Genomic DNA, 11909 nt, shown 5'->3' with positions numbered 1-11909 from the left:
GCTCAAAAAATAGCTTGAGGTTGCAGTGCTCAAGCCATTTTTAATTGATTGGGCTAGATTTTTGTGAATTAGACTTGATTAAGACTTAAAGTTGAAAAAGGCCCTCCAATAGGCTGGAAATTGTAAAAGAAAAAGGCCTACCCATATATTGTTAAGCTTTCTTTTATTATTAATGGCCCATATAACTTAAGCATGGCCAATTATCTAATGGGCCCAAAGAACTTTTATATAAGGCTTAAAGGGTATAATTAAATGGGCTTAAGAAACTTGTGAATGTAGGCCCATACATAAAGTGTGGCCCCATGTTTTAAAATTGAAGTTGGCCCAAGCTATGTATTAATGGGCCTACAAGCTTTTAATGCAAATGGACCTTAAAAGCTTTTAAATAAGTTAAGTATGGACTACTATTTAAAGCATGGTCCCATACTTTACACTTGTCTTTATGGGCTTAAAAGAAAGGCCCAACAAATTAAAAGATGGCCAGCTGTCCATTAGTTAAGTAAACAAAAGTCCTACTATGATTAGGACTTCTGTTTAGATAGATATAGGTGCTAGCACGTTTCCAACTTCTTTATCTCATTACTCCAGTCAAAAGAGAGAAAATAAAAGGAGAGACTCAACAAAGAAAAAGAGAGACTCAACCTTATTGAGTCAATCTCTTTCACGTATAGGTTCCAAAAAGAGAGGGAGATATTATTTCTCAAAGAGTTGTTGTACCTTCAACAAATCTGTCTTTTCCAGATCTTAGGTATGTTGTTAAACTTTTGTTTAATTAAAAAAATAGATAACCTCTCTTTCTTTTCTTTTCTTTATTTATTTATTTATTTTTATTACTGTTGAATCCTTGAACCATTAAATAGGATTGCCTTTTTTTATTTCAACCTGTTTTTTTTTTTTGGACTACGGTCACTAGAAAAAGACTGAATCCTGAAATCATTAAACAAGATTTTATCTTTTTCTTTGACTTCTGTCAACAGAAAAAAGACTGAATCCTAAAGCTATTAAATAGGATTTGATCTGTTTTTTTTTTTTTTACTACTGTTAAAAAAACGGTTGAACATGATTTTTTTTTAACTGTTGTTAATAGGAAAAAGGCTGAATATGATTCTACCTGTTTTCTTTTTTTATTTTGACTTCTGTCTATAGCAAAAAGGCTGACCCTTTAGATCATTTAATATGGTTCTATTTGAAAAGATTTCAGTTATGATATTCCCTTAATCCTGGAGTTTATAATTGTGATTTTTTTAACCACTAATGAAAGAGACTTAACTTGATCTTTAACATTGCACTTTGCGCTGCTTTACAAACATTCTCATTCTCCCTGAGAATGTTCAAGGTTGCCCTAAAATATTAGGGTAAAACTATTTTAGCCCAAGACATTTAGTGATCTTCGGGCTCAAGACACTTAGTGATTTCCAAGTGTAGATCACAGATAAAAAACGAAAATCAGATTAAAAATAAGATCAAAAAGATTTTAATGGTTTTGATGCTATCATTGAAAAATAAGAACCCATATAACAATCAAGGTATAGATGATTAGGGATTAGTGGTTCTGATGATCTCCAGGTGTAGATCATCATATAGAACATATCAAGAGTTAAAATGCTTAAAATCAGGTACAGGTTCTGATGATCTCCAAGCGTAGATCATCACATAGAACCCATCAAAGATTAAAATGATTAAAATCAAGTACAAGTTCTAATGATCTCCAGGCATAGATCATCACATAGAACCCATCAAGAATTAAAACGATTAAAGTCAAGTACAGGTTCTGATGATCTCTAAGTGTAGATTCATCATATAGAACCTTTTAAGAGTTAAAATGTTAAAAATAAAGTTCAAGTTCTAATGATTTTTAGGCATAGATCATCATATAGAACCCATCGAAGATTAAAATGATTAAAATCAAGTACAGGTTCTGATGATCTCTAAGTGTAGATCATCATGTAGAACCTATAAAGATTAGATTCAAGGTAAATGTCAAAGTTAAAGGCTCTAAATCGAAATATACTCAATCAGATCTCACCATTAACATTATCTTGCTTTCATGAAATTATTCAGATGGCAGATGTACCCAAAGTCACCCCTATTTTCTACGAAAGAACACCAGATGAACAAGGAAATGAAGGGAATATTGGGCCTATTTTGGTGAGACATGTTTCTTGTAGGAGGTTTATGTCATCTTTCCAAGAAAAGACTTTAGAGACGTGGACGCCTCGATCAAGTGCTCCTTTAGGAAGTTTGGAGACTTTAAAATACAACGCTTCTAGTAAAGTTGAAGTATCCACTTCTAGTGGTAATTCTTTAGATATGCTATTGTTGGAAAAGGTTGACATTAGTTCCGGTGCTGTGGTGAATGTACCACTGGATGAAAGCAAAGGCCCTACTTTTTATCACGTGTCAAAGCAAGGAATTCGATGGAATAATTTCCAATTTAGGTGTTGTGCTCAATTTTTTCCCCTGTTGAAGGAATGGACAGAAATCATTCTAAGAGACCATGAAAAAGTATTATTGGCAGCAGACATATATGGTGCAGTTGGTGTTTCCAGATATTCATACAACCGAACTCTGGAGGTATGACGTATCTTTTGTGAGTTCTGGAGTCATGCAACCAACACTATGCATACACCATTTGGAGAATTGGGAATTTCATTGTGGGATATGAAAATTGTGTGGTTTACCTATTCTTGGCATACCATATGAAGAGTTTATTTCGCAAAATAGTGCTCTCCAAGAATTGGATTCAGAAGGGGGATTACATTATTCTCCCATTATCACAGAACTTTTACAGATATATGCCCAACTTTGTGAGCTTCATGAGACTAGTGCTATTTCCTATACTCATTACTTCTATAGGGGAAAAATGGTGTATGGTATTATCAACTTTTCTTCGAAAAAAGATGGAAAGAAGAAACCACCTCCAAAGAAGAAAGATCTTTTACCTTTAAAAGCTTCCAAAGAGTGTGATTTGGTAGCTTTTTTATCCTTATGGTTGAGCAGGTTTGTTCTTCCTCATGGAAAGGGAATTGTAAGGCCTGCACTTTCTATATGGCCCCAATTATGGCTTTGGGTAGAAGGGTCTCTCTTGCTCCAACTGTTTTAGGTTATATTTACCATTCTTTAAACATAGCAGCCATTTGTCCTATGGGCCCAGGCGATGCTAAGGTTTACGTTCCCATCCATTATGTAATTGCTTGGTTGGGAGAATTTTTTCCAAACCTTGTTGGACGGCGCCCCAGTAGGGAGTACCCACGTTCTTACCCATACATGTCCCGCTACAGCTCTATGGGTTCTCATTCAATGAGTAGTCGATTTGCTCAGGAATTTTTTCGCCAAGCGAACAATTTTCATCTTCGCTTAACTGATATTGGGTTGAATGAGGATACTGAACTCGATGATAAGAATTTGGGGGGGAAAGCTCTTGAGTTTCTGATTTGCATACGTTCTCGCTTGTTACCGGTTCGAGTTGGTACAGAGACAGTCTTAGAGCCTTATTACCCAAATAGGTTTGCTCGTCTTCTTGGCTATGACCAGGTTATTCCCTATAACCGATTATCCTTTGCAGTAGCAGACAGGTCCAACCGATCACTTAATGACTTAGCACAAGCTTGGGTGCATATCCTTGCGGAGGGTTTTGGTATCAACTTTGTTGCACCAAAAAGGAATTGCCAAGTTTGCATTACCTTTTCATATGCAAGATGGTGGAGTCGAAACTCACACATATATTTTAAGCATTCAATGCAACACATAATTGATGTTATTGGTCCAAAGAAGAAATCTCCCCAATTGCGTAATCAAGTTGTCCTTGGTCCTTTAAAAGATCTTTCCAGTCGTCTTATTGAGGGAATTACCGCTTCTAAGGAGATTGCTTCAAGTTCCAACCTTCCTACTAGAGAGGGTTTTAACTCTAAGAGAGCATTAGATCATTCAGAAGAAGATTCCGACATTTATTTTAAGCGAGTTCAGTATCAACGTCCTTCAACTAATAAAATAGAGGAGGATCCTCTTGACTTGGAGAATTTTCGTGATGATTTCCCAAGGGTAAGCTTGTAGTTATTATTATTATTATTATTATTATTATTATTATTATTATTATTATTATTATTATTATTATTATTATTGTTATTATTTTAAATTCACACATGTTCATCCACTTACTCTAGGTCTCATCTCTCTCTCTCTCTCTCTTTTTCAGGGAGAGAATGCCTTTGAAGGTCAAGACCTTCTTAGCATGCTTGCACCTATATTAGAGGAAAACGAAGAACAATTGTCACAGTCCCTAGAGAATTTCTCTCCCATGCAAGATGCGATTTTGGTTGATGATACTTCTAAGGATGTTCCTCCAGGTTTTAATATGCTACCTTCGTCAGAAGGTAATGAGAACAACATTGAAGCTGAAAGTAATCAAAAGGTAGATGCTTCACATGATGAAGATATATTACCTTCTTCAAGAGATAATGGGGAGAATATTGAATTTGAAACTAGCCATATGCGAGAAGCCTCATGTATCCATGATGAGTTACCTTCTTTAGAAGGTAATGAGAAAAATGTTGAGGCTGGAAGTGTTTTGCATGTTGATGATAATTTACCTATCTCAGAAAGTAATGAGGACTATTGGTACTCCTGTTGCTAGCTTTCCTAGGAACATGGTGTCTCATATGACAGAGTTTGTGAATCACAACTTCCGAGAAATTTTGGAAATTGTACACAACTCCCCCCCCCCTCGGGAATTGATCCTTAAGGGTAAGGAGATCCATAAAAGCTTTTCTGTACTTCAACCAATGGTGACTCTAGCACTTGATCTTCAGATGAGGGTGGAGAAATTCTATCATGCTGTGACTAAAGTTTTATCTACGGCTAAAAACCTTCACTCCCGACAGGCTGAAATTGCAAAAGGCTCAGGCATAGATGAACTCAAGTATCGAGAAGCTATTTCTCGTTATAAGAAATGTGCTGACCGCATTGATGCTATTCATGAGAGGTAGGCTGACATGGTTGTGAAATGTTCTGAGATAGCTTCAAGAATGATTGATTTGTCTATTGAGCTCAAGGAAATTGAATGCCATGTCACTAATCTAAAACATCAGCTTGCGAAAGAACAACAGAAAGATGAGACCTTGAAAGCCGAGAAATCTGCTCTTGATTGTGAACTCACGGAATGTAAAGAGCAAGAAGTTCAATTGAAGACCCACAAGTTGGAAGCTGGAGAGAAACAAATGGAATCCCACGAGGCTCATGTGGCTAGTTATGAGAATTTACTTAGCTTATATGAGCAAAGGCACCAACTCTTTAAAGATATTTGAAACATTTATAATAACATTGATATTCAAATGAATATATGTTTTATATTAATGTTGTGGTTGGACCTACATATTAGGCTGCCTACGTACCCATTTAGGGATCAAGCCAACATAGTTTATGTGCTGCTCCAACAGTTTAACCACATGAGAGCGATAAGTGGGGCATTTTAACAATTTTACCACGTACTGATACCATTGGTGGTTTGTCCAAGTAGTTTAGCCACATACGGACATGGTGGTTTGTCCAAGCAATTTAGCCACGTGCAGACATGGTGGTTTTACTCATTAGTTTAACCACATAAGAACAATTGGTGGGTTTTCTCTCATCAATTTAACCACATAAGAGGCATCGGTGGGTTTTAATTAAGCATAAAAACACTTAAGGAATTTTCCATTCACGCAAGGATATCTAATTTGACCTTCAGAGTTGGATAACTCATACGCCCCCTTTTGGAAAACTTTAGTGATGATGTATGGACCTTCCCATTTGGGTTCAAATTTTCCTAAAGTTTTCCTTGTGATTATGATAGGTCTTCTAACAGTTACTACTAAATCTTCCACTGCAAATGACCGATATCTCACCCTTTTATTAAAGGCGCCTACAACTTGGGTTTGGTAGATTTCAAGTCTTTGTTGAGCTATGAGTCTCTTCTCATCAAGAGCTTCAAGTTCAGCAAGCCTTATCTTTACATTTTCTTCTGGATGTATGAGTTGTGTTGCAATCCTTAAAGAGGGCAATTGAACTTCTAGAGGAAGAACAACTTCTGTCCCAAATACCAAACTATAAGGTGTGCATTTAGTGGTTGTCCACACTATTGTTCGATATGCCCAAAGTGCTCCAGGGAGGCGTTCATGCCAATCTCTTTTATTCTTCGACACCATCTTCTTAAGTATTTTGCAAAGAACTTTGTTGAAAGCTTTTGCTTGTCCATTTGATGAAGGTTATAAGCTGCAGATTTGGCATGCTGGAATTTATATTTCTCAGCTAACTTTATCATGGCCTTGTACTTAAAGTACGAGGCATTATCCGATATAATTTTGGAAGGAATTCCATATTTGTATATGATATGGTTTTGAATGAAGTTGGCAACATTTATTACTCTAACTTATTTTAATGGAATTGCCTCTGCCCACTTGGAAAAGTAATCTATGGCAGTCAGAATATATGAATGTAACTTAGAAGATGGTGGTTTAAAAGGACCAATCACATCTAATCACCAAGTTTCAAATGGCCATTATAGAGTAGTAGGATGAAGAGGCATTGGTGGTTGATGTATGAAATCTCCATGTAATTGGCGTACTTTACAGGATGATGCAAATTTTATTGCATCTCAAACCAGGGTAGGCCAAAAATAACCTAGCCTCTTTAATTTACCCACTAATTTTGGCCCAACTTGATGGGCTCCGCATGTGCCAGAATGGACTTCATATAAAGCATTTTTTGCCTCTTCATCAGATAAGCACCTTTGTAGAATTCCTTCAAAGGATCTTTCTATATAGGGTATCCCCGAAATATGTAAAGCGAGGGGCTCGTTGTCATATGTTAACCATTTTCTTTGAGTCAGTAAGCAACCTTCCATGTTGTAAATATTCAATGATAGGTTGCCTCCAATCTGTATCTTCCTCAATTTGATAAACTGTGACCATGCTCACATCTGCAATTTCTTGTAATGAGTTCCTTTGCCTTTGACAAGTGACACAATTCCTCAGGATGAGGATAGCATCCAATATAATAGTGGGCTAGTAATAGCCCAACTCTTCTAAGTGTCCTACCATCTTAGGGACATCTTGATGTACATTGCAATCTTCTACATGTACTTCATGGAGAGATTGCAAAGTTTCATCTTCAGACAAGCACTTGAGGAGAATTCCGCCCACGGATTTTTTATATAGAGTGCCATTTATATACCTAAAGTGAACAGATTGGTGTCGTACATTAGTGCTCCTTCTGGGGTCTATTGGAATAATCTCATACTGCAAATAATTAATTATGGGTGCCCTCCAGTCTGTAGTTTCTCCTTTTAATTGTATTGTGACGAAGTTCACAAATTCCACTTCTTTATCTCTTTCATTTACAGATGGAAGGATATGTCTTTCACCAATAGTGATTTGTAGTTCTTTTTCTTCTGGAAAAATGAGTGACGCGACCAACTTGTCCAATGCATTTGCTTTGTCATTCTTCGATCTTGGTATATAATCAATAGAGATATTGGTGAATTGAGTCACAAGTTCTTTGGCCTTTTTGAAATAAGGGATTAAATTCAAATGTTTAACCCCATACAATTCATTTAACTGGTTAACAACCAGTTGAGAATCTCCATACACTTGTAAGTGTTCAATGTTCATCTCCCGTGCAATTTTCAACCCAACAATAATTGCCTCATACTCAACAATATTATTTGAGCATAATGATGTTAGGGAGAATGAATAAGGAATTAACTCCCCTGAAAGTGTGACAAATACAATTCTTACCCTTGCCCCTTGTTTTGAAGAAGCTCCATCAAAGTAAAGTTGCCAAGGCTTCGCTACCTCTACAAACAAAACCTTCTCATCTGGGAGATCTTCTGATGACTCCATATCATCAAGCACAGGATGAGCTGCTAGAAAATCAGCTATTGCTTGCCCTTTGATTGCTTTTGAAAGAGTATATTTGATCAAAAATTCTAAAAGGATGAGAGACCATTTGGCTAGTCTTCCTGTTAAGACCGGTTGGGAAAGCAAATATTTTAAGGGACAAGCCTTTGAGATTAATGAGATTGGGTGTGCAAGCAAATAATGTCTTAATTTTTTAACAGAAAACACTAATGCTAAGCACATCTTTTCAATTGGGAAGTAATTGAGTTCTGCTCCTACTAAGGTTCTACTCAAATAGTATAGAGCATTTTCCTTCCCCTCATCATTATTTTAAGCCAATAATGCCCCTAAAGAGTTTTATGAGGCTGAAATGTATACAATTAAAGGCTTTTCCTTTATAGGCGTTGTTAGCATAGGATGTTTTAGTAGATAATCTTTAATGCTTTGGAAAGCATTTTGGCATGCTTCATCCCATTCAAAGGGTGTATTTTTCCTCATTAGCCTTGAAAATGGCTAACATCTCCCAGATAAATTGGAGATGAACCTCCTTATATATGCTAGCCTTCCTTGTAAACCCTGCAATTCTCATAAATTTCGAGGAGGCATTTCTATGATTGCCTTAATTTTTGCAAGATTGATTTCAATTCCTTGATTTCGTACAATGAATCCAAGGAATTTTTCTGAAGTTACCCCAAATGCACATTTCAAGGGGTTCATTTTAAATTGATGTTTCCGGAGTCTATCGAAAACCCTTCTTAGATCATCTAGATGATGTTCTCCTTTTCTAGTCTTCACCACTAGATCATCAACATAACATTCCACAGTTTCGTGAAGCATATCATTGAATATGACTGTCATGGCTCGCTGGTAAGTAGCTCCAGCATTTTTCAAGCCAAAGGGCATAACTGTGTAGCAAAATATCCCTTTTGGAGTTCGAAAAGCAGTTAGCTCTTCATCTTCTAGAGCCATCTTAATGTGGTTGTAATGTGAAAAGCCATCCATGAAGGACAATGCTTCAAACCCTGTAGTAGCATCCACTAGAAATTTTGTAATAGGTAGTGGAAATTCATCTTTTGGACATGCATCATTAAGATCTCTAAAATCTACACAAATTCGGACTTGTCCATTGTTCTTTTTAACAGGCACAATATTAACAAGCCATGTAAGGTATTTAACTTCTCTGATAAAACCAACTCTAATTAACTTGTCAACCTCATATTCAATCTGTATAATAAGCTCAGGTCTAAAGCGACATTGAGCTTGTTTTACAAGACGCTTATCCTTAGAAACAGTTAATCTATGTACAACTACCTTACAATCTAGTTCTAGCATGTCTTGATATCCCCAAACAAAGACATCCTTGTATGCTTTAAGTAAAGATTTATATGATGCCAACTCTTTCTTGGTGAGAAGAGCACTAACAAAAATGGGTTTGGGGTTTTCAATAGTTTAAAGCTCATCTACAGTTGCTTGGCTTCCATCTTCAAGCTTTTGTGGTACCGGTTGAGCTTCCTTGATTTCTTCAAGACTTTCACCTTCAGGAACTTCAATAGATTGAGTTTCCTCTTCCTTTGAAGATTCCATTTGTTCAAATTTATCATAGTCAAGGTTTGTATCTTCTACTTCTACTTGAGTAGTAGAATTCCCAATAAGATTCGTACATTGTCCTCCTAGATCTGCAAATTGAGGTTCTTTGGTGGAGATGTAGTTGACTTCTGCTTTGAATTCTCCACCCTCCTCCAACTTCTTAATGGTAATGTTAGGTTGCCACTTCTCTTCTACAATTTTCCTGCTATTTTTGTCAATATCTTGGGATGATAATATGAGCCTATTGAAGACAGAAACTTGTTTCTTTTCATGCTCAACATCTTTTAAGTCTCCAAGTCGTTTGAACACAGAGATTCGAGGCTTTATTTCCTCTTGACTAAAATTAGCCTTTTCACAATCTGTGAGTATTGAAACCTCTAAAGTTGATGCTACATCACTGCAAATATGATTGTCGTTGTCCCTATTCATGGCCATAAATGACAAGGGCTTAAACTTGCGAAGAACAATCCTCTTATTTTTCCCTTTCCTATTTTGAAGGGAAGTTGACACTATTAATTGAGTTTGTGGGATTGATTGATCAATCCTCCTCAATGGACATGCGTAGGTTGTCATTAACGTTGTCATAGAATCCTGCAGCGATGTAAGGACTTTCTGCCCCTGGCTTCCTCTTAGGTTTGTACCTAAAAACAATTTTAGGTTTAGAGCCAATTGGCAATTTTGGCTCTTCAAATGTGATATTGGCAATCTTGATTTTTGGGGTTTTTGGTGGATCCTCATGCATTGAATGTTTGTGCTCCCTATTCACGCTACCTCTTATGACTCCTTTCTTTGGAAAAGTCAACGATAGATCAATAGTCTTGTAAAATTTAGCATCTGCATAATGCACCTCTTCTCCTTGGAATGGGTTTGGGTCAGCAATAACCTTATTTATTTCTTCACCTTTGTTGTATTTAAAACATTGATGGAGTGTTGATGGGATTACTCCATATGTATGCAAACAAGGGCATCCTAGGAGGACATTGTAGGAGTTGTCTGTGTCAATAACATGAAATAGGGCATCTAAATACAATTCCCCGATTTCAACTTTTAAGGCAACAGTGCCAATTGCCTTTTGTCCTTCTTGATTAAATCCTTGAATAGTTAGATATGAAGGAGATAGTTGGCGAGGTGTCATACCCATAACCAATAGTGTCTTCAAGGGCAAAAGATTTACTTCAAATCCACAATCAAGAAGTATTCGATTAATGGGTGTATTACCCACTATGCCTGACACATATAAGGGACAATTATGATACTCCGTTTCAAGCTGTAAATCTTCATCATCAAAGGAAATGCATGCCATACATGTGGCACACATTTTAGGGTAACTTGGTTGTGCTTCCACTTGATTCACTTCATCTTTGAACTGTTCAGGATCTTATAATGCTTGAACTAAGGCCCTTCTTAAATATGGAGAAAGCTGCAATGCATCATAAACACTTAATTGAGTCGGAATTCACTTCAAGTGAGCAAGAACATCATATGTGACACGCATTCTAGCTTCTCATATAGGACAGACTCGAATTGGTGTTTCTAATTGTGAGTTATTTGTCCCATTTTCTATAACAAACTCTCTATCTTCCTTTTCTTCAATCTCTACTTGTGTAGTAGAGTTATCAGCCTTTTCAATTGCATTCTTACTTGAAGAAGGTTCTTGTGTAGAAGGAAGACGGCGTCGGCTATATTGTAAGGTGATTTGGTTCACCTCATTTTGCATTATAGACACATCTTCTTCTTGACAAGATGTCGAATGACATGGCATTGTTGAGACCATTTTCACTTCATCAAGTATTTCTTTTGGAATATATTCCTTTAGAGTAACAAGGAACATTTGGGGTTGTTCATATTCATCCTCAAAAATTATCTGAGGCTTCTTTTTGGACCTTCTTTTCTTATTATTCTTGGGGACCTTATGTCTTCTAAAAGTGATACCTGGAGATGTAGACTTTTCTATTCTTAAGGGTTTAACTACCCCTTTTGGCTTTTTGTTAACAATTGTCTACCAACTTTCTTCATTTTCTGAAGTAGAGGAGTCATCAAAACATAACATGCTTAGCTACGCTATTAATTTATATAAATAAGGGATAATTGGAGCCTTTTCTTCTACAAGAGAATATTGTTAGTAGTTGCAGTAGTCTCTTTTGTAGGAGGTTTGACTAATTCAATTCCCCCTTTGTCTATCATTGATTGGATAATGTCCTTAAGGACAAAACAATCTTTTAAGGGATGCCTGATCCTATGATAAGGACAATACTTTGGGTCCTTTGTTTTGTTGACATCACCTAATCACTTTGGATTTGGCAATTTAATAGCATTTGCTGCCATAAGGTCATCAACAATCCCTTGTTCATCTTCATTTTCAAAGGAATATTTCTTTTCCCTTCTTTCTTGCAGAGTCATGGGCTTAGGAACATCCTTTCCTTTAGCCTTATCCTTCTTTTTAACATT

At 36.5% G+C, this 11909-nt stretch overlaps 1 protein-coding gene across 1 annotated transcript; it reads right to left on the bottom strand.

Annotated features, from left to right (window-relative positions):
- Nucleotides 1-7040: 7040 nt before the first annotated feature.
- LOC148803482 (uncharacterized) lies at nucleotides 7041-9206 on the bottom strand. Its single transcript, XM_088896250.1, has 3 exons — nucleotides 8565-9206; nucleotides 8393-8450; nucleotides 7041-7933 (listed from the first exon to the last, which is right to left on the bottom strand). Exons 1-3 carry the CDS (start codon nucleotides 9204-9206, stop codon nucleotides 7041-7043), a joined length of 1593 nt encoding a protein of 530 aa, XP_088752376.1.
- Nucleotides 9207-11909: the final 2703 nt, after the last annotated feature.

This window comes from Nelumbo nucifera, chromosome 1 (genome assembly GCF_055504915.1).
Source record: "Nelumbo nucifera cultivar China Antique chromosome 1, China Antique-T2T, whole genome shotgun sequence".
NCBI lineage: Eukaryota > Viridiplantae > Streptophyta > Magnoliopsida > Proteales > Nelumbonaceae > Nelumbo > Nelumbo nucifera.
Note: the sequence above shows the minus strand (reverse complement) of the source record. Positions and strands in the feature narration are given on the sequence as shown.

What these genes read in the sequence shown, in the direction of transcription:
- LOC148803482 (XM_088896250.1), bottom strand. Translation starts at nt 9,206, where the DNA reads ATGCTAGAACTAGATTGTAAGGTAGTTGTACATAGATTAACTGTTTCT. An exon ending in CCTTGAAATGTGCATTTGGG is followed by an intron (nt 8,451 to 8,564) that starts GTAACTTCAGAA and finishes TGAGAATTGCAG; the next exon opens with GGTTTACAAGGAAGGCTAGC. An exon ending in CTCCAATTTATCTGGGAGAT is followed by an intron (nt 7,934 to 8,392) that starts GTTAGCCATTTT and finishes CTCTTTCAAAAG; the next exon opens with CAATCAAAGGGCAAGCAATA.